Below are 27,673 nucleotides of genomic sequence, written 5' to 3'. Positions count from 1 at the left end.
CTAACCACATGAAAGCAGGGCTAAATACGACTGTAGAGATGCTGCTTTTAATTTGGTTTATGTACTAAATTATACTCTATTAAGTGTGGAAAACAGAGCACCAAGTATCCCCTGAGGAGCTTCCTGAAGCCCACTGTAATTTATAAGATGAGCCTGCCTGCACTTCATCTTGAAAGCAATTAATGAGGTTTAAATTGTTGGTCCATTCATAACATATACACTCTGTGTATATATCTAAACATTCAAAATAATGAGGAACTTCTCAGACAGCAAAACATTCTTTCTTTTAAAACTTTTGTTTCACAACAGTGTATTCATGGTAAATGTGCAGCATTGACTGCTCAGTACACATACTACTGAAATATGAACTGAACAAAGCCTTGACAGTATGGCCTTTACGAGAAGTAAAATATTGACTTGGCTTCTAGGAGCTGTTCCAATATGTGTCCTGTGAGAAGTAGTATGATCTTCTGAAATATTTTCAAACACAAGCATGACTGCTAAACACTACAAGGCTTCAGGCTCCAGGGAGCTGAATAAAACTTCTTAAAGTGGGATGACCATAAATCTGTCTGTGTGTAAATCTGCAGCTTTGCCCTTAAATGTTCCCAAATGTCACAAATGTCTTTTTCAGTCTCTGTTCCCAGTGCTGTCTGACATTGTGTCTCAACTCTATACCATACATCATAGCAGGGCCATTAAGTATACGCACTACATTCATGTACTAAAGTTAACACTATAAAATACTGTTTTATTAGATTTAGTGTACATTCATGTAGCACAATGTACATGTTCAAACAAAAAATGATGAAGGCAAGTCAGTCTGAATGCAGCTTTGAAGGAGCCAGTTTGAAATGAAAACTGTTTTCCAACGTTTTATTAGTAAGTTTGACTTGTTTTGCCAACTGTTGCTGGAGAAGTTGTGCAATCTTCTGCTATTTTTGTCAGCAGCTCTGAGCACTTTTCCGAGAGAAGAGAGGGGTGGGTGGGCCACAGTGGCTATGTAGTCATGTTCACAGGATACTACAAATTTAGCAGTTGTATTATATGTGCCAGCAACTTCAGGTATACTTAAATATGGAGGGAAAACTATGTGTAATTTTCCTACAAGAGCAAGCTTGTTTTTCTACAAAGCAGTAATGAAACGATGTAAATTAACAGCATGTATCTTTGCCTTTTAGGTGGACCAAGTTGATATTCTGCCTACAGAAATGGTGTTCACTATTAAAGCACCTCCTCGACTCGGCCATGTGGTCAAGCTGACAAACAGTTCAGACAGCACAGCCTCACCTGTCCTCGACTACATTCACTCCTTCACCCAGGAAGACATTGATCAGGGGCGCATTCTCTACGTGTCTGCATCCATCCAGGTTTATTGGCATTTAATGTATTCTGCTGTAATAAATCAGATGTGGCATCTTGTTCTCTTTCATATTCACAGTGAGAATAAAATCAGACAGCAGACAGCCACAGTCTCTGATGGCTCTAAGGCACAAGTATTATTTTTATCATGTCCATAACTTGTTTTAACATCCATCTCTTTCAGGGCAACGATGCCTTCACGGTGGACGTCAGTAATGGTTTTACCACAGTGGAGGACCTGGACATCACTGTGAACATCGTGCCCCGGCTCATCCCCATCCAGGCCTTCAACTTTACTGTGAGGGAGGGCTTCAGCAGAGTAATTAATACAGACATTATAAACATTTCGCATCCCTTCTACAGCTCAGCAAATATCGAATTTGTTGTGGAGGAGCCACCGCAGCACGGCGACATCCGCTACCAGGATGGAGATGAACTTGCTTACTTTACATGGGAAGAGGTACGTGGACAAAATGTGTGTAGAGAAATTAGAAATATGCTTACAGATTCCAACAACAGATGTCATCATAGACACGTGAACAATTATGTCTCACTGTCACTTTGTTGTTCTTCACTCCCCCCCTCCCCCCATATATCACTTGACATAAATGTTTGCATGAGCCAACTAAAAGTAAAGTCGCTTCTGGTATTGGCATGATTAGCTGTTGGCTAATAAACAAAGTCACTGGCTATTTGCTGATGCCTAATGAAGCAGCTCTTCTGCCCTGTGCATGTTATTTTGGCATACTTTATTCCCAGTACCAATGCTGTGCTTCTTTTAAAAACACATATTTGCCAAAAATGTCTGAGCTGCCAGTACCTGCAGAAATTAAATCTTAGATTTTTTAAAAAGTCTGTTTTGTCATTTGGCTTCTGCTGCAGTTTTCTAAGTTCCATTCAAAATTCTGACATTTGTTTTAGCCCTGCTTCTTGGCGGATAGACGCCGTGTAACTGAAGACTTTATTTACCAAATGACTGGTTCCACCAAATGGTTAGCGTATGTGTGCCACATGTATTGCCAAGTCCACCAAAACAAATGTGATTCTCAGTCTAACGTTGTAAGGATTAAGTTGATTATATTTCTTTCAAAGAAGAGTGTTCAAGAAAAGCACCTGATTTTTATTTGGGCAAAGATTCATAACATTCCAAAATTCAAAAACATCCCAGAAGAAGAAGAAAAAATAATCCATGATTTATCCCCATCTCAATACCTCCAGGGAGTCTAACACCTTCCTCTCACGACTAGATGACGGTGGTTGTTCAGGAGGATTACCACAGTGAGGTGTCACCGTGGAACTTTCCCCCGGTTACTACTCAGCGCTGTTTTGGATTTGTGGTGTTGTAGCAGATGGAGAGGGGTGGGGGAATGTGGGAGCTGCTGCAGCACAGCTATCTGGTCTCCCTCCATGTGCTCCAGCTTTAGGAAAATATGAAAAATGCATGAGTACTTACCGGTGGAAAAACCTCATGCATTCTGAATGGACCACATAGTTTAGTGGAGCTAGTTAGACACATATCTTATAGCTCCTACATCTAGCCCCGGTCTGCCCGTGCGCTGCTCTGCTTTGCTGAACCATTGTGGAAAAACTGACGAGGCCATTGGACCGCCTGAAGCCAAAATAAACTGGCCTGGTGTATTCCTATAATAATGTGAGAGTGCAGACAAACCTCCCGCGCTTTGCTACTGCCAGACTCATTCAAACTGTCTCTTAAAGATTCGAATGCACAACTCGAATGAGTTTAGTGAATACGTTTATTGACTGGAGACAAAAATGAGCACCAATATCGTCATGAGCATGGAAATGTCAAAGAGAAAAAAAATCTTTTCTTTACATTGCTTTCTATGACTTTTTGCGTGCACTGTCTGCATTCTTTACTGTTAGACTCAGACAATGAGACACAGTTAGTTGTCCTAAATGAGAAACACAGTGAAGAATAAATGTCCAATAAATGTCCAGAGTTGAAGAAACACTGGAACCAGGCCACATATGTTCCAAAATTAGGGTTGAGTGTATGTGTACTTTTCTGTACTTGTGTGTGTTTCCCCCTAAACTCAATGCTGTTTCAAGCTTGACTGGGCCAGTTCCCCCTTCCCCTGGGAGTGGACACTGGACTTACTGGTGTTTGTGTGTGTACAGATCTACATGAATGCCAACCGCAAGAATGTTAAGTAACTCAATTACCCATGTGGCGCAGATGTGTAGTATAAACACAGAACCTGTGTCAGACAATAAAGTCGTGTATACATCCAATAATATGAGACACTTTGTTCTAATACGCCTTTGTTTTAATCAGGTTCAGCTCTCCATCAGGTCTCCATTAAGTCCTCCATCTGTGGTAACCTATTAAAGTCCACACTGTCCTCTTTATTTGTTCGCCAAGTACCAAAGGTTTTTTTAAAGTGAGCAAGCTTGTGCGGTTTATATAAGCAATTTTCAAAAATACAGTAGCCACACAGAGCCTGGCATTTTTTCATCAATCAAAACTGAAAGTAAATCAATTATGCAGCTTGCTAACACACACATCAGTCTTTCTCTGAGTTGGCCACGTGTCCAACAACCACCCACTGTTTATTGTCCCAGCTAGCAGACTGATTGTCTCGCTGACTTTCCCTGATCAGTAATGATGATGGGGGTTGTTATTCCAGAAGGATGCCAGTCATATGGGATCCATTTGGCACTTCCTGCCCTCTGAAGCAGGTCCCCTCATCCCAGTGGTTTACTGGTATTTGTCTAAAAACAGTTCTCACTGTCTTCTTTGCAGAGAAGCAGCCTGACTCTTTTGCAAATTTGTCAGAAAGAATCAGGAGAAAAGATTATGTAGGTTGATTATTTGATCCAGCCAGGACTCAAGGACTTAGAAAACACAAGGTGCTGGGTGCAGAGTTTTCTTTTCTGTATGCAGAGAGTCAACAGACTTAGATAGGCCCAGCCGCAAGTTGCTGTTTTCCATCGAGCTCGCTTGACAATGGATGACTGACTCCTTTGTGCATCTGGTTTCTCTCAAGGTTTCATCCCACAAGGGAGATTCTCCTTGTTCCTGTGCTGCTGTCAGACTTCCAGACCTGATTATAGTCTTTGTTTCAAAACTTTGAAAAGCTATATTATATTATCTACTTAGAATAGCAAAACAAAAGATACAGTGTATGCCATACCAAGATACAGCAGCAGTTTTTTCTCTTCTTCTGGAAGCATAGAACCCTTTAAAGTAATAGTTTGGGAAAATAGTTTTATCTGCCTTCATGCCAAAAATCTGACTCTCATATCTGTTCATTAAATATTAGGCTATGGTGAGGAGAAGAGAGTTTAGCTCAACATTAACATTGGAAGCAGGGAAACCAGCTAGCCTAAGCAGGTCCAAAAGAAAAATCCAATTACCAGCACTTCAGACGCCCACTAACATGCTGTATGTTGCTTGTTTATTCTATGCAAAAGACTTTCAAAGCCTTCATACAAAGCCAGGTGAAGTGTCTCTTGGCTAATCTGACATATTTAACATGCAACCCTGACTGTTGTGTTTATCTTCTGATCTCGCTCTAGGCAAGACAGGGGAAGGGCATATTTACAGACTACTTTTCAAAACCAAAAATCACAAAGTGAAGTGTGACAGAATGCAGTTATGAGTAGTTCTATCAGTATCAGCTTACATTATTGCATTATTCATGACTATATTGGTTCCTCAGCTGCCCTGAGCTTATAAAGATCAGGCAAGGTAAAAGTTCAAGTGGACTGACTTTGCTATGAGGAATAAGCCTTCTGCTGTATATAGACACCATTTGGAATTGAAAAGGATATAAGGACTTCTCTGGCTATTTAGTGCTGCATTCCATAAGCTGGAGGTCTCACAAGAAATTGACTTTCAAAGATCAAAGCAGCAGAGGTCAGGATATTCAGATTTAAGTTGCCTAAAGTTCCTTTTCCAGTCAGTGATTCAACCCTAAAAACTCTATCTTGTAGATCACAGTTACACTTTTAAAGCTTTTTCCCCCCACAAAAATAGTCTCTTAATGCCTTAAACTACAGAGCAGCTTCCTCTGAAATGTGCAGATGTATGAACTCTGCCTCTGTCTCCATCCACTGCTTCACTACTCGCTGCAGCTCAGGCACACCAGCTCACCTACCACTCTGATCAAACACCATAAAACTATGCTACACAACGACAAGTTGTAATGTTGGAGTAATTCAGACATACATGTTTAAACAAGAAAACAGTTCTAAGGAAGAATAACAATACAGCAAATTGACAGGATTGGTTCCTCAGATTTGTTACGTATGAAGGTCGTAACGAACGTCATTGGCACATTGCAATTTCAAAGTGGAAATGCACAGCCATGGTGTCGACTGCTCATTTTGCTTATCATGTGTCTTCTACCATATAAATAATTCCATATGGGCATGTTAACGATGCTAAAGACTTGTTTTTCACTGAAGGAGGTCTTTATAGGTCAGACTCCAAACTCAGTGGTTCCTGCATTTCCCATAATGCAACCAACAGCATCTTGTTGTTACACGTTCCCAGTCGAGTTAGCGCCCACATGTTCAGTTTGCAAAACAGGCTTCCTGCTATAAATGTGAAGCCTCCAAGCCAAAGTCGTGATAATTCAGGTCCTCCAGAGCCACAGGAGACATTAGACAACTGTTTTCACAGGCTGAGTAATAATTCAAATGAATTGTGAACTGATTGTTGTGGCTATAATTTCAAGTGTTCCCCTTATAAGGGAAACGGCGTTCATCTGAAAAAGAAAATCACGCTAATTAGGGAAATAAGTTATGGAAAATTTGAGGTAGGAACTATGCCATGAACTTGAGTTTCTTCTAGATATCAGAGTTTATCCAAGTTTACTAGGATACAGTCACTCCCTGGTTTCTTAAAAGTAGACTGTCCCTTGTGCTCAGAGACACAGGCACACTGTAAAATTTTATTCCACCTCTTAGGTTCTCCGTTTTATGATGTTTCCTAACACAGGTGTGATTCAAAATTGAGTGACAGCTGAATCCTTTTTGTCTCCTGCAGATGAAACTTGGACACATCTACTACATGCATGACAGCACAGAGAGCACAGAGGACGGTTTTACACTCTCTGCCTCGGCTTATGAGATCGAGCGGCGGAGCCTCCCTGTCACCATCTCAGTTACTGTCATCCCGCTGAACGACGAGCCCCCAAAACTCACACGTAACACAGGACTGGAGGTAAGGCTTTGCTCTCTGAAAGTGCAGTAGCTGTTACTTAGAGCTTTTCCTCCAGCATACTCGATGCTAAATGAGCTGGAAAATGTTGCTGGAGGAAACCTTTTCATACCTGTAAAATGTAAACATTTGTTAGTTGGCTGCTGTTTTCCCTTTAGTATATTTCACCTGATGAGAATTCAAGTGGACCACCTCCTTTGAAATTAGCGTAAAGGAGGAGAGAAACTTTTTTTATTGTAGTTTCAAAACACTGAAATGAGAAGAAATTGTGAAGAAGAAAAAAAAAACTTGCCTTCCTACAGTTTATTTCAGGTTACTTTTGTTTTTTTGTTCACTGCTGCAATATGCTGGGAAAGAGACCTCATTTGACTCGTGCATGTGTGATTGACAGACTGTAGACATTCCCACCTGCTCCAGACTTTGCATGATTGGTCTGATGCCCAAACCACACAAAAAACTGAAAGAATGTCAGATTAATGGCTTTATAACAATTGATGAGATTCTCATGTGTTGAAAGGAGGTCAAGTTATAAAACTTTACCCCCTAGTGCTTTATGCTTTGCTTTAGTTTGATTTTCTGACAAAATAGCATGTGGATTTCCCATAAGAGAGAGATAAGATGAAGACACAAAAGGTGCTCTGATAGCATCAATCTAAGCTGATATGGAATCACAGTTCTAGGACTTAATGAACTCCGAATGAACTCAGTAGGCTTTACTGATCTTTCTCACATCTATACTGGATAGTTTCAGCTGCAGCAACAGTCCAAAGTCATGAATCCTGTATGAACTGAGGATTAAATTCACTTCACGCAGTCAGTAAAATAAATGCGGAGAATTTTTACATAGACACACACCTCACATACGATGACGCATTCTACGCAGTTGCCTGCACAGTACATTTATCTTTTAGAAAGAGCATCGAAGTAATTTAGCATCATCTCAGCTTGACTGTTTGGAAAGTAAAGATGCAGGAAGTGAATCATGTAAGTCACGTAACGATAAAAGGGCAATGATTCACTACTGTGTGCAGGCAATTAAATGTCAGGCAGAATTTCAGGTATATAGCATCTGTATGCGTTCAATGCAGTTTCAGATTTGCTGATATATCAGTGTGCTTTGGAGCAAGCAACTAAGAAACATAATATCACACTTGGACTATCTCTCCCTGCATTCAAAGGACTTTTATTTAGGCAATTCTGTAAAAGCAAAGTCCAATATTAACCAGTCAAATTTGATTAAGCCATTACATTTTGAATTTTCAGACATGTCTCAGATCGGTAATATTTTGTCTAATTTTGGTGCAAAACTTGAGAGTATTATTCGTCACAATGGGATTCTGTTAAAAGATTGTAATTGATGTGTTTTAATAACTGCCCCTCCCTGATTTAGCATAGTCATGAAAAGAAATACATTTGATCATTGGGTTTCAAGTAAAGTCAAGGTTTCAAGGTTGTTACACATGCAACCCGACTCCGTAAAAAGGATTTCTGAAAAGGTATATGTTTAACTGCATCCTTATCTAAGACAATCTGCATTGGGCTCACGGTGTTTGTGTGTCATGAAAGAAAAGTTTTGAAGGATAAATAGAGTAGATTCTACTGTAAGAGTTGTCAGGCAGTTGGAAAAAGCCAGCAGTAATCAGCTCACAGAACTGGAAACAAACTGTGTCATTCAGCCCTCCCTGCTCTGCCTGCGGCTCCTCGTCTCCCTGGCAACCCGTATTTTTGGAAAACCAAGATGGTCGACGAGACCGCGGCTTTTCTGGCAGAGTGAGGGCGGCTTCCAATCCCTGTGACTCCTCCGCTGCGGCTGCAGAATGTAACATAATAATATGTGGATGTCTAACCCACACAGAGCCGGGGCTGGCCCAGCGGCACTTGGATTGATTTAAAGCAGGAAGTGTGTGTGTGTGTGTAGTGACCTCTGCAGCAGATGATCAGACATGATGGCTAACATCGCCGTGATCGGGCTCTGCTCGAGCTCACCATTGATCCCATTTGGCCCAGTGTATATGGTACAGCTGCTCATAATTAGAGTTTACAGTCTGTCTCTGTTTGTGTCTGCCTGTTTGTAACTTTGCTATATTCCTCTCGTACTGGGCAGGATTACTATTGCAACCACACATCATCAGTAGGGTAAAGCTAACCTGTCTCACAATGGTCTAAACCCAGCTCACGTTCCATATTAGTGGCTATCGATCTATCTATCTATCTATCTATCTATCTATCTATCTATCTATCTATCTATCTATCTATCTATCTATCTATCTATCTATCTATTAGCCTTTGTACCCATTTACATTCTTTTTTTTTTTTGCATCTTTCTCACTTGTATCACTATTTAAATATCTCTTCTTTCAACGTTACCTTCATCCCCTTTCCTAATTTTAGTGATTTTGTTTCATCTTTCATCAAAACACAAAGCAGGAGTGAAGACCTGTGGCTAATCTCTGTCTCTGAGAGAAATGTCACGGCTGCACATGGGAGCTGAAATCAAAATGGATTTCATAATATCACCAGCTTCTGTCTAGTTGGTGCTTTTTCTTGTAGTCCGTCCAGCTTTAGCTCCCACTCCCCGGTACAGACTTAGCAAACACACTGGTGGACCTTGTACATATATCGGCCAAGATTTCAGATCGTTTTGGATGCAGCCTCAGACATCTGGCGCCCCTCACAGTCTCAAACATTTAAGAGATAATGGTATCCCGTTGAGTCACCAGCAAACTAAGTCATTTGCCTATGGCTGCTACTTCATTACGGCCTCCAAATGAAATATCAGCCATTGTGTCCAATCAAATTGAATTTGCAGTCCATCCTCTTAGGTGCTAACTGCATTGATTGTTATATAAACTATCAATTTGCAAGGCCATTTTCAGATTACCTGCCCTAGATTGTCTGCTGCTTCGCTGAAGTAGAGAGTGAGCTAATGTGGCCATCTAGTGTTAAGCACCGAGGATTGCACCATAAAAAACCCATCTGAACTGGTGGCAGCAATACCTTGAAATCACATCACCCTTTTCAGTTTTCATGAAAGCAGTTTTATGAAGTAAATTCTGTATCCTGTTGGGGTTTTAAATAACTTTTTAATATGTCTTTCAAAAATAAGAAGCAACACATTTCAGCAGAGTATAATTATTGCCGCATTAGCCGCTCAGTGAAATTCCTCACAGTAAGGTCAATTTTCGTCTATTTGGAAATGAATGGTAAAGGCACAGAAAGCCCTGACAACATGCTACAAAATCAGTCTAAGGCCCTTAACTGAACTTCTTCAGGCATTTAAACATCTCACACAGGACCAGACCTTCTGTCATTAAAAGCTAATTAGCACTATTTTGTATACTTTTTAACTGTAGCAGTTTTTCTGTTTAAAAAAAAAAAGTCCAGATCTTTGCTAGATGTGTAATTAACAGATAAGATGCAATGAGGAGAATTTAAAATAAAACTCAATGTTGTTTCTCGCATGTTCCAGGAAGGAGATTCTAAAATCATCTCTGTGTGCTTCAGGCTATTCAGCTCTTATTGGCAAAGTATCATGAACTCGATCAATCTGTCTCTTTGCAAATCCCCATTCCAGACCAATGGGAGAGTTTCTCATCTACCTCTATGCTCAGAACTTGTTGGTGCCCGAGGTTCCTCAGATTAGCATTCAGCTAGGAAATGCTGCTTTTTCATTTCTTTGCTCCATATACCCTGAACAAATTGCAGTATACTCTTAACTTTTACTGCAACACCCCCTGAAAAAAAATTGTGTTTACTAACCTGCAGTGGTTTAATTTCTCACCCTGCTGCAGTGATGTTATATGACCACATGACATTTCCACTAGAAGTGGTTACAGGCGCTACAAAGCACACTTCTGACCACACTCATCAGGGACACTGCATGTGGTCAAAGGAGAAACAGGCTTGAAACTGAGTGTTAAGTTGGTCTTTAAAACATGGTGCTTTCTTGGAATCTAAAAATAAGGTTTGTGATGGATTTTACAGTTGGGATTTAATTGTGAAACTTTTGTAAAGGTAGTACGAGCCTGAGGTGACTAAAACCTTTTGTCTTGTGGCTGCGGTATTGTTAGCACAAACCATTCCCAATATTAACATCATATCTCCTGTTGCTTCTTGCCAGAAGCTTCTTCCCTCTAAATCTGGAGCAGCACGAGCTCTGTTAGTAGTTTTTGCCTGCAACAGTGTTTCTTAATGCTCAGAAATTGGCCAGGTGGGTGGTGCTATTATCGGCTGAGTCATCTCTGCATACTGTACCGTTTCAGGACGACCAGAAGGTCTATATCTGAAGGTTTCTGAGAGGAGAGAAATAAAACAGAGGGGTGGGCATGCTCTGAGCAGCTGTCTTGTCCTTGGTGGACGGGGGAAAGTGGGTGTTCTGCCTGAAGGCAAACAGATCTGCTTCCACCCTCTCTAACAGAGTCCAGATTTGGCTCAGAATGTTTGGGTTAGTCTCCACTCACCCACCATCGGTGCACCCCGGAACAAACTATCAGGCCCTGCTTTCTGCAGGCCTGAGAAACAAACCACCCTCGAGAGATAGAGATTCTCCGAAGCCTCATATCACAGGATCTCTGCAGGCTCGAACAAGAAGGTGGATAAAATGCTGCCCTGTTTGTTGATGTAGGCTGATACGATGCTGTTTTCAGTCCAACCAAAAATATTCTCGCGCATTTGCTTGCTCATCTGGCCAGGTTACCCTCCATCCTGTCACGGAGGTATCAGACACATCAGAGGATATCGTTCTCAGAGGTGTTCCTTTGGACATGACCAGGCCCAGATTGATGATGGCTAAACAATCATCAGTCACAATGTGATAAACAGTCTCTGTAGGTATTTCAGGTGCAATAGTGTTGGTGGAGCCACAGGGTGAGTTACATGCTAAGTAGACTCAACTCTTTAAGCAGTCTGCAAATCCAAGAAGCAGATCTCTTCAAGTTGGAGGTCTAGGGATCATCTATAAGACTAGTCACCTGCCTACTCCCAGACTTGAGCACCTCCATGAGCAACCCTCACTTCCAATTATAAATCTAAATTACTGTAAATTTTGTGTGAAACAGAGATAAGTAGACGTTTATGCAGGTTAAACAATGGTTGGATGTCTAAAAAATTCAAATAAATACATTTCAAACATGGATGTCTGGTCGTCTTTTGGCAAATAACCAAATTAGTGCTTATCCTGATTGACTAAGCCTGAGCACCTTTCATTGCAGAGATCCATCCAACATTTATATTATAACTTCACATGTGCCCCATCTGCACAAAATCAGTCACATTGCGCCTTGGGCTATTATGCGTAGCGTTGTGGAGCGTAATATTACTACGCTCTGTAATATAATAATAATACTATGTTACCTACATGTAGAAAACCACTAAATGGACCCATCCAAGTAATAAACCCAAATCAATATTTTATCCCGTGTTAACGTAATTCGGATTGTATGTCAGATGTAGCCCAAGGTGCAATGAGACTGACTTCATGCAGATGGGCCACATATGTTCTGTAAAGCAACACTGGAGATTTCCTGCTACCTGTTGCAACCAGACACCTTCTTCTTCTCTGTAATGACGCAGTATGTTCACAATACAATTCTACGTATTGTATTAAATTAATTTCACTCCTATGACGTTGTTTCGTTCAGTTTTTTTTTTCTTATGTGTTACAACTCAGCTCACACAAATACCCAGGTTTTGCAGTGAAACAGGACTGTTGATTTCACTTCAGCTCAAAGCCGACTTGTCTTTGAACTCGTCACCAGCTATAAAAGTTATTTGTGAGGAACAAAGACACTACCGAGCAGCAAAAAAAAAAAAAAAAAAAGGCACAGAGAGAGTAATGATGGATTACAGCTTTGAACTGTTGATGCTGTGTGTTGCAGTGATAGAGCTTTGATGGAGTGTCAAACTGAATGGGATGTTATAAGCAGTGGACTGTAAGGCAACTAAATTATACACTTCACAACCCATTTGTTATACTGGACAAGTTCTCAAGGAGTCTGAAATACTAGAAATGACATAGAGAACTTAAAAAGACAAAATTTTTTATGGTTTTACAAGAGCTACAGAATGTAAAGATTAAAATCACTTTGAAAGTGTAAAACATGAGGAGATGGAGTGTAGCGTGGCTCTGGGGATGCTGGTTAGTCGATCAGTCGCTTCGTTCAAGGCTGAAATCCCCAGATCTTTCCAGTAGCGCCACTTTAAGATGAATATTTTTTGAGGAAATGTGTCAACAAATACAAAATCAATAGCTATAAAAATTTGGTACAGGCATTCATGGCCACCTCAAGATAGCAATTTATTGTAGCTGATCCCTTAAACTCTGTTAAGTTTTAAATTGTTCTCTGCTTTCTTTCATGGACAAACACTGAACACACTAAACTAAGGTGCACAGATAAAGATCTGCAATTCAGCCTTTTCATTATGAGCATGTTAACATGAAGACATTAGCATTTAGCTTAAAGCAACCCAGTCTCTAAACCCAGTCTCACGGAGCTTTATATTTAAGTGGCTAGGCACTTACAGCCATAGCACTATAGTGTGTCTAGATATATCTTTTAATTACATACAGAGTAACTTAAATAATAACTTAAACATTTAGAGTGCCATTACAGTAAATTAAATAATAAATCCCACCTTAAAGCACTTAACAGCTGCAGCTGGTAATGCACCGTGCCTAACTTGTATTATTTAGTGGTCCATTTTCAAATTCCCATGAAAAACTTGGCACATGTAGACCGTTTAACGCTAAGATTTTAATAGCACAGCTATGCAAGTGGCAGAAATAGAAGCAACAGTTTCCTCAATTTAGATAACAACAATAAACATCAGGGTTATTAAAAAGCAGCAAGCGTTCATCTTTTTTTTTTTTTTTTTTCTCGCTGGCCAAGATACTTATTAGAGCAGAATGCTACAACCGCTACTGTAGGTTAAGTTCTGATTCAGCTGGAAAAACCTCTCAGTTTCTATGTCTCTTGTTTTGCCCGTCCACCCGCTCTATTCTGAAAGTCAGAGCAGGCCACTGGCTCAGAGGTAAATGAGGCGAGATCAGAGGAACTGGGCAAAAAGTTTGCCACAGCAGTATTTCAGCAACATATGTATTCTAAATGGATCCAATGCATTTGTGAGCGCTTTATAGCATATTCACCTCTAAATATAACCGATACTCACTGAGTGACACTTGAAACATTAACGCCTGAGACTGAGGTGTCTTCTCTCCTCTTCCTGCTCCCGGAGGCTTCTTGCTCTTCATCCATAGTCTGGAGAAAGAGGGAAAGAGGTATTGGAGGGCGAATGGCTTTCCAGATCGATATGTACCTCTTACTGCAGGGCACCCTCAGCTCACTCTCCCAACTGATTCCAGCTATTTAAGAATGTCTTTCGAGGGATCTGGCCCATTTCTTTCAATTAATGCTCCTTTCAGGCAGCCAACCATTAGAAGTCCATTAAAGACCCTCCACCCAGAGAGAGTCATTCAGCCTGCACTGCTGTGCTCCATCTTCTGATAACAGGAACGTCTAGACTGCCATGGAGGAATAATTAACCTTTTAAAATTGTAACTTTGGCGCTAGCCATTTGTGGGACAGGCTTGGTCTTAAGTTTATACTTGTGTTTGTACTATCTATTCATCTATCCATCTTGGGCTGGTTAATCTGTGGGGTTTTTCATCTCTGTTTCTCTCTCTCTTTCTCCCACTGTCTTTGATATTTCACAGGTTCTCGCCGGTGAGGAAGCTGACATCACTGCCAGCATGCTGAGCACTGAGGACGCTGATACCCCTGCAGAGGAACTGGTTTACCAAGTCGAAATGCCAACCAATGGGATGGTAGCGTTGAAAGAGGCGCCTGAGGAGGGCATCCTAAATTTCACACAGGCTCATATAAACAAAGGAGAGGTCATCTTTATTCACGAAGGTAAGAGCACAGGAATGAGAGGATGAGTCAGACTTTATTCTTACATTAGTATATTGCCTGTTAATCTGTTAGTGTTTCCAGAATCTGCCTTAGACTGCTGCTGCAATTACAACAAACGTAAACATGCTTAAACACTCCATGTGTCTCCATGTTTATCTGAGAAGAAATTTCAATACTTTGTAAAGTAATCAGTATGTCACTGGTATTGATCAATAAGCCAATTAAACCCTGCAGATATACTGCGGCCATGTTGTGTAAACAAACAAAAAAAAGGTGGATTTAAACACATCCTTTATTTTCCCCTTTACTGTGACAAATAAATGTTTTTTTTTATCAAGGCAACAAAGGTATCGCAGGCTTTAAATTATGTTCTGCCTTTATAGTTGTAGTGACTATAAATCCTGATTTCAGAGAGACAAAAAAAAGAAAGAATAACTAAGAATAGCAGAAACAGAGATTTAACTAAACCAATCATCAGTAACAAATATCTAATCTCTTCTCCTCCTCAGGTGAAGAGTCTGGTGGTTTCAGTTTCACTGTGACAGACGGAGAGCACACATCTCCTCTCTACCAATTTGTCGTCACTGCCAGACCTCTCACCATCACCATGGTAACGCAGGAGGAGCTCATGGTATTTCCAGGTAAGTTGCCAAATTCCTCCAGATTTTAAGCCGCAAAGACGGCAGTGATGGCAGGATGACCACAGCGGCGAGTGTGCTGTCATTTGCTCAACACTCGTTACAGCAACGTAACAGTCATTTTTAATAACTGCATTCACTCACCTCACTCAAGTCCTTCCTCTGTAGCAAACAGAGTTCAGAGAGCACACTTAGGTCAGAGTGACGTTTTTGTCAGGTGGCGACTTTGCTTGAGTGATGCTCTGCTACAGTCTGAGTCAGCATGACACAGACAGTTGTTGAGATCATGACCCCCCTCAGCAGAGCCTGAGATTCCCAACATTTAAATGAATGAACATAATACGAGCAAAGAAGACAGGTCTTGCTAATGCAGGAGGAGACTGGAAGGTGAGCAGCAGATCTGTAGTCGGCTGATATGAGAGCAATATGGTGAGCATAGAGCAAGTAAATAGTTGAACGCTGCCGTACTTGTAAAGCTGGTTGAACAGACAAAAGTACTGAATATCTGATGGAAAGAGGTGACTGCAGCTGCATCTGTTCCTGTCTGAACTATGCAAAGCTCCAGTGTACTGAAAAATCCTTTGAAAGTCCCTAAATGGTCCCCACATATTTAAATTTAGCAGTTATACAATACATAATATTGTATGGTCCTAAACAAAATAATTAAATTAATCAGATAAATGTGTATAATAAATAGTTTTGTAGGTCTTAATTTTAAAAAAAAAATGTAACCCTCCTATTACCTTCTAATTTACTGACATCTTTTATCCTTGTGTTCAATTTGACCCCAGCAATTTAACCTTCCAGGAAATACCATAATTAAAATTGTTGCCCAAGTTTATGTCTAAATAGTCCTTTAAATAAAACTGAAAAAATTAAGTCAATTACCTTTTTAGAGATGTTAAACATTGAATGGGGTCAAATTGACCCCAAAGATAGTAGGAGGGTTGATTCTGTAGGGTTGTAACTTAATATTTAAATTGTTCTGGTAAATTTGTACCACTATTCTGTTTTCTCTACTGGAAAACAGTATCGTTTAGCATCTGTTGTTTTAAATGTGCTGCTTAAATAGTGAAGACTTAACTTGATTTTATTGTGCATCCTCATGTTTCATTGGATAGAAAACAAATGTTTGGCTTGCAGATAACAGGAAATAAAGCATCTTTTTTTTTTCTCCTCACTCCTTAGCTTATATGCTGTCGGCAATATAGCCAATAAGAATATTTCACAGCCCACATGCAAATCATATTCAAAAATAGAAAAAAAAAAAAAAAACACAACCTTGTTTTAAAAAATCTTTGATATCTTTGAAATTCAGTGTTTGGATCGATCTTATTTCAGTTTTAAAAGCTGTACCTGTACAAGCTAACACAGCTGTTCTGCAAAAAAGTGCTTTTATGATGCCTAACACTGTTGTAGAAGTCTTAAGGAAAGTACACATTTTAACACAAAGGTCTGAGTAGTAATGATTTTTTACTGGATTACATTCAGAGGAATATTTCAGAAACACCTTTCAGTGTATTGTGGTTTAGTACCAGATGTAGAAGTGAAAACGACAGCGTGTTGTCTTGAGCTGCAGTAGATGGTACAGCAAGTGCCCACTGAGTAGGAATTATATTTATAAAAAAAACGTTTTTTATTTTACCTTCATTGAAACAGAGAGGGCCATTGAGAGCAAACTCTCTTTTACAAGGATGCGCTGATCACGATCTAAGACAATAAAAGCATATAAAAGTTACCATATGCATCAGCAAATTATACAAAAGACCAAGGACATCAACAGAGAAACGGCAATTCGAAGAAACCTCCTGCATTCACACAAGTCTGTGTCTCTCAAAAGGGATTTAAATGGAGTAAAAGGTGATAGCTTATCTTATTTTTATAGCTTCTACTTATGTCAAACGTAATATTAAAGCCAATTTCCCAATCTCAGTATCAACATGAGGATTTTGCAAGGATCAGACATTCTTCTGACCTAGCACCACATAAAGTAAATCAACAGTTTACATGTAAAATAACAAAGGAAGTTTGCCAGGAAGTGGTTGCTTTGCCAACAACTGTCACCCAACTTGCTCATCCAGAAGAGCTGTCCTCAGTTATGAACCTGCAGGCAGAATGACAGACTGCATGGAGAGGTTTACGAGCATGCAAGTAAATTAGTTTAGGATCATTTAAAGTTTGCTGTATCGGAAGAAATCAACGCATGAATGTTGTATATAAAATAGTGTCCGCATATAGTGTCAATATCATCAGCATACAGGGAAATATTCACACCAAAGTCATTTATAAATTCAGACTAAAAGTGGCCCTAAAAGAAGAACCTGTTTCATTCTATTGTACCAGAGATACATACTGAAATGTAATGTTCTTTTATTTAGTTGTTTTTGTGATGGCTTTGGGACCATGTAGCGCTTGCTGAATAGCGACCCACTGTGGCCAGTAGAAGTAATTACAACAGGAGCACAAGCACAAATAAATCATAAAAACTCAACTTAGTGATTTATGCCACTTGTATGACGTCTGTGCTAACGTTAGCCACCATAAGCTGCTCGTCAGATCAAGTAATCTTGTATCTAAATGTACCAAATATAAGCTGTATATTTTAATTTCAGATGGGTTCAACTATTAATCTAAAGCGGTGTTTTTTTAACCGAATTTCAATGACTTGGATGTGGCAGTGCATTTAACTTTCACAGGCTGTAGTGCACCATATTGGAGCTCCATGCTGCACACATGGTGCTTTTTTTTCCATGTTTTGTTTTCAAGTTAAATACCACCTCCTATTTAGTGGTTTAAAAAACACCAACAAAAGTTTTGAGACAGCAGAGGTTAAACTATTTAATGAGCACACGTGTCAGCGCAGGCGGTAACACTGAGCCTGTTTCTAATAAACTCTACTTTTATGCATCTCATACAGGATCTGTTGTCACATTTTTTAAGGCTTGGATACATTTCTGGACTGGTACTCGCCACATCAGGAAACTCTTCTTACTGTGCATGAGTTACTGTAACCTCCAAAGTTTGAGGCTTTTCTAAACTCTGCTTAATTTTACAAGCTTAACTGCGCTGCCAAGAGGCCAGTTTCCATAGACTCATCTCTGAAGACTGCACGTCTGTGTGTGTGTCTGTGTGTGTGTGTGTTTTCACAGGAACGAGGCAGCTCATCACAAGCGCCAATCTGGGGGCTGTAACCAATGAGGATGGAAATGAGATAAGCTACTCGCTTATCCGCCCACCTCGTTTGGGAAGACTCATCCTGGCCAATGACAGGAACCAGTTTGAGGAAATTAGACGATTCTCACAAACACAGGTAATTACTTTGTCTGTGGGTGATGCTGAACGTGTGTGTCTGGCATATGTTTCTTTTAAGAGACGTTCAACTCATTAACTTCCTCCCTCTTAAAAATTATTTCGCTACATTAACCTTTAATTGTAAGAAGAAGAATTTATTTATAACAGTAAAAAAGTAAATATTAAAACAGCAAAGCAATAAAAAATGAATAAAAGCTTGTGGGACAAACCAAAGGAAAAATCAGCTTATAGGATTTTTTTTCCTTTAATAATCACTTGCATCAAAGACACACTGCAAGTTGAACTATTAATCATTTTCTTTCTTTCTTTCTTTTTTCTTTTTCAAATAAATCCTCTTTACTTTGAGATTTAACATCCCCATTTTTAGCGAGTTTGTATTACTAAGCAGCCACAGCTGTAAAAGGCACCCCAGTCATCTGCCGCGTACACCATCAAACAGACATATAAGAAGACATAATGCCCCTTCAGTGCACATAAATGCAGCTAATCCTTTCAGCGCAGACTGCTGCTGCACAGCATTTACTTTTATCTATGTGAGAGAAGTCAGCGGAGTAACCCGAATAGAAAAGTCTCGTTCAGTCTGGACAAAAACAGGCAGAACTTAGTGTTCATTGACGTGACAGAAAAATGTCCTCGCCAGAAAGTCAACACCGCTGCTCCTTTGTTCAAACACTTCAAAAATGACCTGTGGAATGGTAACATTTTCCTAAAAAAACAACATCTTGAGAAGTGTTCTGTCTGACTTTGCCACCAAACATTTTGATCTGTATCCTGCCTCCATAGCAACAGTCGGTATTGGATTCTTTTGACGGTGACCACTGTCGTTTCATACTTGGTCTTAAACCAAGCAGCATTAATCTTCTACATTTTGACAAACCTTAGCTGTTTGTCACTGTCAAGAACAGTTTTTAGAGTGGTCAGATGGGATGTTTGGAAGCACTGTTCAGATTTTAAGTGTGGGCTTGTTATAACTTTGCACGTCATAGCCTCCTCTCTCTCATCCTATATTTTCTGTTGTCTGCCTCTTCACTGTTGACTCTCAAACAAGTCAACAAAAGAAATAAACCAGATTAAGCTGATAATGATTTGTAATTATTATGACTTTAAAGACTTCTACTGGTAAAAATCTATTTTTTTAACTTTAACATGCATATGGTGTTTGTTTTTTTTGTTTTTTGTTTTAAATATGCTGGAAGACATTTCAGCAGCAAAATAAGCAATCAACACCATGTCTGAACAATTCTGCTTTGATACTGAATCAGAACAATGACACCCCAAAAAGCATGGACTAAGACAGCCAGGGTTTCATACATACAAATCGAAGGAACCATATCCATGTAGTGTGGTGCTTTGTGTACCATTATTTGTCTTAGGAATCAGTTTAAGTTCCGGTTTGAACAGGTTTGTTTGAATTGGTCCGTGGGCACCGTCAAAATGAATCAAATGAAAAATAAGATTAAAACTTTTATTTGATTATGGCACAAATTAGTTGTTGACTTTAGTTTTGATTTCTAATTGTTCATTCATAGTCATTATTCATAAATAAATACATAATCATTGGTGAGCTGGTGTGCTTGAGCTGCAGCCAATAGTCAGGGGCTGTGTGGAGACAGAGGTCAGGCCTTCATATTGCAAAATTGAGAAGAAGCAACAGTGTAGATTTACATCTAAGTAATTTTAAGGCATTACAGAATTCTTTTCAGGAAGAAAAAAAAAACTTCTAAATAAATAACTTTCATAAACAGAGATGAGTTTTTAAAGGTTAAATCAACAACCAGAGACAAACGTTAAGGTTAAACAATGTGCAGTCATCTCTTTTCAAAGAAGCTTTGTTAATGAATCATAATAATTTAAGATGCTATTCTGTTCCATTTACCCCAAAGCTCTGAAACTCCAGACTGACCTGTTTTATCAAGTGATTATTAGTGCTACACAGTCTAAATAAATTTGTATTGTTTTATACGTGTACTCTAACTGCAGTCGATTTAACATGTGTCATCATTCAAACTCACAGCATATGAGCCGTGAACGTGTTCCTCTTCTTTACCAGCAGGGGGCCTCATTGAATATGATATAGTTCCACTTGGATTAGTCTCTTATTTTGGCTTTTACTACTGACAGTTTTATTACATTGTCAGAACTTGGGTGACTGCAGCCTTGAACGTACCTTTATTATTGCCAGATATGCCCCTCTGTTTAAGTTTCTGTTTGTGATGGACAGAGTGGGAGAGGATTGAAAACACTGTCGCACAGATAAAAAAAAGTAATGTCTTACAAATAACTTCTCAAGAAACAATTTATTTCCACCAGTTCCTGTGCGATTGGCAGAGTAACATCAAAACAAGTAAAAGTATGCCGTCTTGAGTATTGTAAAATGTCTTTGGTTTTTAATGGCTGACACCTACATGCTTCTGCAGACACACCCTTCATCAGGGTGTGGTGCTTAATTCCAAAGAGCTCTTTGTTTAGTGAGTTAGTCAGTTACTTACTGTGTGTATGGCACTACCATCTTTGTCTGTTTTTTCCCTGTTTACTCTGACGACATACCCAAATATCCAGATTGCAAAAAAAACCAAAACAAAATCATCATCAAAAAAATTACTGATAATGTTTTTAGTTTAGGATTTAGTTCAGGATTATGAGGTGCACTGGTTGACAGTTTAGTTCCACGACACATGCAGCTGCCATGGCTGTGGACAATTCAAGACTATCAGTTCATTTCCATTCCTGACATCTGACATCCGCTTGGGTGAGCATGAGCACAAATTCCTTCCCTGTGAACTGCTCCGTTTGGGCTGTGACAGAAAATCTAACACTACGTCGAGCCGAAAACATGATTTGATGATTTGAGTAGTTCGGCAGTGTGTTTGTGTGTGCGAGCATAAATTCGCTCGTGCACATTTGTGTATGTGTGTGAGTGTGTAAGAGAGAGCAAAGAGTTGAGTCTAGGACACAGTGACCTCAGAGAGCGAGCACTGGCCGTCACATTCCAGTTTCCAAACCCTGTATCCCAGTTCAGCGGCGCCAAACCACTGCTGCAGCCATTTGAGCTCTCATTTAGCTGTGGTGCTCACAAATGTCAGAGGGAAAGCAAGCAATAAAACATTTTCGTAAACTGAATGTCAGTCTTTGTCTTTAAAACCAGTCAAGTTAAATAAGTTATCAACACGTGGTTGACTGCAGCAAACGGCTATAAAAATTAAGCTTATTTCAACTTTTTTTGTTTTTTTTATGCTGCCAAATTCTGGTAAAAATTAGTTGGAAGACATTTAAATATCATTCAAATTATTTAAGTAGCAACATTAAAGTATGAAAATCTCAGGGTAAAACAAGCCAAAGGTTGATTTGTGAGTAGCGAAATAACTTAGCATCCTGTGATGTTGTTTTCCCTTGTCCACAGTTGGAGTCTGGATCAGTCTACTATGAGCACCAGATACCTGAGGAGCCTTTCTGGGTGGTGAGAGACTCCATAGAGCTCACACTGTCATCGCAACCAGCTCCAGACGTCCGTCACATCCTGCCCATCACTATCTCTTACTATGCTGCTCACAGCAACATCTCCTCACAGCTGTGGAAGAACAAAGGTAAATGACGGAGTCCATCCGTCCATCCATCCATTATCAATACACTGCTTAATCCTCTGGAGCCCATCCCGGCTGACTTAGGGTGAAGGCAGGGGACACCCTGGACAGGTCGCCAGTCTATCACAGGGCTACACGACAACCATGCACACTCACATTCACACCTACAGACAATTTAGAACCACCAATTAACCTCAAAATGTTTGAATGTTGAAATGTGTGAGGAAGCCTGAGAACCTGGAGAGAACCTACGCTGCCTGGGGAGAACATGCAAACTCCACGCAGAAAAATCCTGGGTGTTCTGACCAGGATACTAACCAGGGATCTTTTAGCTGCGAGGCAACGGTGCTAACCACCGAGCCACCTTGCAGCCTTAAATGACGGAATGAGAAAATAAATTAAGTGTTTTTCTTCTTTAATAACCACTCTAATAATTAAGCGTTTACATAAATACCCACTAATTATTGTATATGCATTTACACAGATGTTATGAAGCAGAGTGTCTCAGCCTCTAATGTTCCACTAGAGGGCTCCAGCTGCCGACATGCTTTATTATTTACTGATATAGTCATTTACCCTTTATTCATACAAGTTTTATACATCATGGGTTAGATTGTAATAGGTCTAAAGCAGGACAAAGACAAATGTAAGAGAGAAACACATGTTTTGATGATGTAATACTGCCTCAGTGGTACTGACAGCTTTTTGAATAATGGACATGATGGTGTGTATGTAGGGTTTTTTTGGGAGGGGGGTTTGATAAAATAAATCATTACTGAATGTTGAAGTCTGATTAAAATCACATCGACTTCCATTTGTGATCTGCCACTGTGCTAAGAAGTTGTAGCTTGTTCTTTTTTTAAAAAATGGTTTATAATGAAACTTCTACAGGCAGTTATCGTCCCTGTTTCTTTTGCTTCAATAACAAATCCTTAGCTCCATCTGTCTCACAAAAATATCCCAACAGCCCAACTCTAATGTGCTGCACAACTAAATATAAACAACAGACAGCCAGAACTGAATATAAAGAATCTGAAAAAAAGTAAGCTGATGACATGTAAAATGTCCTTTTGTTTTCTGTTTCTACTCAGGTCTGGACATCGTGCAGGGCCAGAGGAAAACTATTGACAATACAATTCTTGATGCTTCCAACCTTATGGCTAGCCTGCCAGAAGGTCAGCGAGGTGACGTGGATGTGGTTTATGAGATTAAGCGTTTCCCTGATCACGGTCGTATCACTCTGGATGGTCAGGACCTGCCCCGTAATGCCCCGTCCTTCATGCAGGAAGATGTAACTCAAGGAAAGCTGGAGTATCTTCATGGTGACTCAGGAGCTTCCTTTGATAGCTTCTCTTTCAGGGCCCGTCTAAAAGCTGAGGGTCGTGGTGTGCCTTCACCTGCTGAGTCTGTGGTGCTGGAGGAGATCTTCAACATTTCAATCAAACGACGGGGCTCTGATCCCCCTGAACTAGTCACTGTAGATATGCTCCTAGAGGTTCTTCAAGGCTCCATGACCATCGTGACCCAGAAGCATCTGAACACTCAAGATGAAGACAGTCCACCAGATGAAGTGCACTTCAAGGTGACCAAAGCACCTAGAAATGGTCGATTGGTTGATTCACTCACCATGGATCCCATCTCTGAGTTCACACAAGAGATGGTCAATCGCGGGCAGGTGGGCTTCTACAGCGATAATAGTCTTACAGCTGGCTTTGTGGAATTCATTGTGTCGGATGGAGAACACCAAACAGAACCGTACACACTACACATCGGCGTCCTAGCTCGCACCCTGGTTCTGGACAAAGCTCCTGAGATCAAGGTGAAGCAGGGTGATGATGAGACCCTGGTGACTGAAGAGATGTTGAGGGCCACTACCGGAGGCCCTGTTGAGGAGGACATCCTTTACAAAATCACAAGTGTTCCTAAGTATGCAGCTGTCATGGTAGACCGGCAGCCTACGTCTGCATTCACCCAGAAACTGATCAAAGAAGGCCGTGTCAGTGTTCGCTTTGTCAAGTCCACTTCACCTCGAGACAGCGTAGCATTTGTAGCCCGCAGCCGGGCCGCAAATGTTTCCTCTGTCCTCAACATCACTGTGCAGCCTCTGGCCAACATTGCTCAGGATCCTCTCTTACCCCAGGGTGCACTTGTCCAACTGGACAGAAAGCTTCTGGATGCAACTCCACTGGCCAACAAGACCAGAACCTCGCCCACATTCACTGTCATCCAACAGCCAAGAGGGGCTCGTTTTGTGAGGTCTGGAGGTCCTGGTGCAGGTCAGCCAGTGGACTCATTCAGCCAGAGGGACCTGGATGAGGGCCGTGTAGCTATGGAGATCCTAAATAGTCCCTCTGGATCACGTGGTGGTGCCACTCAGGATGAGGCCCGTTTCCTGCTCAAAGCCCATGGCGTCCCTCCTGCAGAATGTGTGCTTCCCTTCCAGACTCGCCCTTACAATGCCTCTGGGGTTTACCCCGCTACCCTGCTGAGGATTCCCTCAGAAGTTCCTTTCAAAGACAGTAATGACCTCCCTGGTGTGGGTGGGGTCCCTCGTGCCACTCCGGCTAGCCCCCGTCGGATAGACGACCCGAACTGGCGTAGTGGGGATGCCATCACGACAGCACCCTCTGACAATAACTCCCACGGGAAATCCAGAGTTAACCGGCGCAGCAACTTCTGGTCTATTCTCATTCCCATCCTGGTAGTCCTCCTCCTCTTGCTGCTGGCAGCCATCTTGGCCTACTACCTGATCCGTAAAAACAAGACGGGCAAGCACAACGTCCAGACGGCATCATCCAAGCCCAAAAACGGAGAGGTGGCCAGCACGGAAACCTTCCGCAAAACTGACCCAGCCAATAACATCCCAATGTCCAACATGGACTCCAAAGACGCAGACCCGGAGTTGTTGCAGCACTGTCGGACAACGAACCCGGCCTTGAAAAAGAACCAGTACTGGGTCTAAAAACACTTTGAGACAGGACACAGCGGGAGGTGGATCCTCAAGTGTTTGAATGCCTCCTGAAATCATTCCTCTCAGTATTAAAGACCTCTTGCCACAGCAGTATAAAAGAAACAAATTTTTTGATGCCATTGTTTATTTACTTATCTCAGCATAACTGTGGACAGATTCTCAGGCAATGAAACACTGAATACTTATTGGCAAAGAAAGAGGCAGGTTCTTATCTTAGGAGGCTCGTGCCATGTCTATTTATTTTTTTATCATTCCTCTTTGTCAAAGGGCACAAATAAAGACATAAACATACAATGTGTTTGCAAAAAAAAAAAAGAAGTATTTTGAGTGTGCTCTGTTATTGTATTCCATATGATATCATAGGCCAATATTATTCATTTGAGTGGATAGGTAATTTAAAGTCTTGGTTATAGGTTATGATTCAGTTTTTGGGTTGTGAGGAAAGTTGATGAGGTTGTACATAAGTGAAGAGGTAAATATATTATCAAGAAGATGACAAACTGCCTCTTTGTATTTTCTCTTTAATTTTTTTTTTTTTATGTTTTCAAAGGTGCCATTGTCTGTCGTTTCTCAGGGCTAAATTCAGTTTAGAGGTGAGCATTTACTTTTACAGGGAGAAATATGTAAGAAGGTTGGTACCAGTTTTATATCTGTGTGTATATCCCCGTGCAGCACATGCAGCACAGTCCAATACTTAAACATGAGGCTACAGGCTAACTGTTTCCCTTGTGTTTAAGTCTTTGTGCTAAGCTAAGTTCATGGTCTCCTGGCTGTAGTTCCATATTGAACAGACAGATATGTGAGTGGCATCAATCTTTTCATACAACCTTCGACATAATAGCGAAAAAAAAGTAGAACTGTAAGTTTAACCTCATCATGATAAAATTTGACTTTTGAGTTAAAAGAAAATGGTTCAAAACATTTTGTAATGAAAACCTTGTTGTGACAACCTGAACAGTGTTGATTGAATTTAGCTCCAAGTCACGTCATCATCTATCATATGTTATTATTTCCGCATGCTTCCGAAGTGCTTATAAATGTTCACTGGACTGGCACAGCACTGACCGCATAACTACACAGTACACAGTTTGTAGACCACAGTCAGGATGTTCTTTCAGAAATATTGGTCTTTAACACATGCATAATGGCTGACAGGCAGCAATGAGGTCATTTCAAACTGGGATGTTTCCAGTTTCCGAGTCTGCAATTAAGAATTTGTAAAACCTGATTGGTGCTGGGGTGGGACTAAGGAATAAAAATGCTCCACTGCTTAAGTTATGTCAATGTCCAACAACAGTGTCCTTTTAAACACAAATACGTTTAACATGACACCAATAGAAAGTCTTCAAAGCTATTTTTAATTTTAAGCATTCCACATGTAAGCTGAATATAAAGACTGTAACAAGTTGAAATCATGAGATTTTTTTTAACTCTTTTGTTTGTTTTATATGTTCAAACTAAGAAGAGTGTTACTGTAAATCTTCAGATGAACTTTGGTGTCACTCTGGCCTGTTATCTGTTTTTTTTGTTTTGTTTTGTTTTGTTTTGGGTTTTTTTTTTAATGCTGAATGAAGAATTGAAGTTGAATTACATGTGTACATGGACTTATTTAGAAAACTTTTTTGATCCACTAAAGAAAGAAAGACTCAAACAACTGATTTTCTGACAAGTGTTTGAGTATTTGCTGTACATTTCTTTTCTCATACTGTGTACCAATGAAGCCTTAGCCTTTGCTAGTCATATAATGAATATACGGTAATGCCTTTGCAGTATTCATTCTCTATTGATCTTCTATTTTTGTAGCGTTTTGGGAGCAGTAAATGTAATATTTTACAGACAGCACAGCGCTCTGGAAGTGATGTGTTTCAGGAGACTGTGTATTTCCAGTGACATTATCTCTTACAGATAGCCGACATAAAAAATATAGGTTCCTCCTCCAGGATATCACATCCACATCTTACCCGTTTTATGTGTAAATATTGTGTTTTTGAGTAAGATACTGGGGCCTGATTAACACTTCAAAATACACTCGGTATATACGTCATGTTTTACATTGCAGGTATATGTACATGTAACTGTATTTCATTAGACTGATCAGCTATGATGTGTGTGTGTCTGTGTGTGTGTGTGTTTGTTTGTGCAGGTGCCCGTCACTCTTCTGTTTTTCTGCTTATTGAAGGTTGAGTTCATTGTAGAGTTCCATTGCCACCTCCTCTCATGTTTCATTATTTATTGTTTCTGTCACTCCCCTTACATCAATTCATATTCAAGTTATGTCTGTTTTTCCAGAGATTGAACTGTTGTCCATAAACTGCCGGTGCCTTTTAAAGTTAACAGTAATTTGCAATGTTTAGTTTCTGGGAAAGAAAAAGAAAATAAATGTCACATAAAGCTGCAGTTTGTCTCTGAGCTTGTTCTCGGCACTAATGGAAATAAAACGTTCATGCAACAAAAACTGTGTTCATTATTTTGTGTGTGACTTTTGCTGGTATCAGACTTGTCCAGACTGTTACCCATCAGACCCTTCTTTAATATTTAGATGACTGTAATTTATTAGACTCTTGCGTCAATTAAGGGACTGTAGCAGACAGAACACTGCTGCAACACCGACCTCTCTTCACTGCCTCCTGCTGAAATGCAAAGTGAAAAAATATATTCAAGTTTAGTTATTGCTAAAAAATCATGTGATTTTCTGAACTGCTTAAAGTCTC

General features: G+C 40.2%; 1 protein-coding gene across 1 annotated transcript in view; it reads left to right on the top strand.

Moving 5' to 3' along the window:
- The window catches only part of cspg4 (chondroitin sulfate proteoglycan 4), a 72,319-nt gene extending 44,902 nt beyond the window's left edge, over positions 1 to 27,417 (top strand). The window contains exons 4-11 of the mRNA XM_008294683.1: positions 1,182 to 1,370; positions 1,547 to 1,822; positions 6,377 to 6,553; positions 14,262 to 14,460; positions 14,970 to 15,101; positions 18,248 to 18,408; positions 21,811 to 21,994; positions 23,083 to 27,417. Of these exons, the coding sequence (XP_008292905.1) occupies positions 1,182 to 1,370; positions 1,547 to 1,822; positions 6,377 to 6,553; positions 14,262 to 14,460; positions 14,970 to 15,101; positions 18,248 to 18,408; positions 21,811 to 21,994; positions 23,083 to 24,953 (3,189 nt within the window). The 3' untranslated portion in view covers positions 24,954 to 27,417. The remainder of the gene's footprint in view (positions 1 to 1,181; positions 1,371 to 1,546; positions 1,823 to 6,376; positions 6,554 to 14,261; positions 14,461 to 14,969; positions 15,102 to 18,247; positions 18,409 to 21,810; positions 21,995 to 23,082) is intronic.
- Positions 27,418 to 27,673: the final 256 nt, after the last annotated feature.

Source organism: Stegastes partitus, unplaced genomic scaffold, assembly GCF_000690725.1.
Source record: "Stegastes partitus isolate 25-593 unplaced genomic scaffold, Stegastes_partitus-1.0.2 Scaffold21, whole genome shotgun sequence".
Lineage (NCBI taxonomy): Eukaryota > Metazoa > Chordata > Actinopteri > Pomacentridae > Stegastes > Stegastes partitus.
The sequence above is the reverse complement of the archived record's forward strand: the minus strand, read 5'-3'. Positions and strand labels throughout refer to the sequence as shown.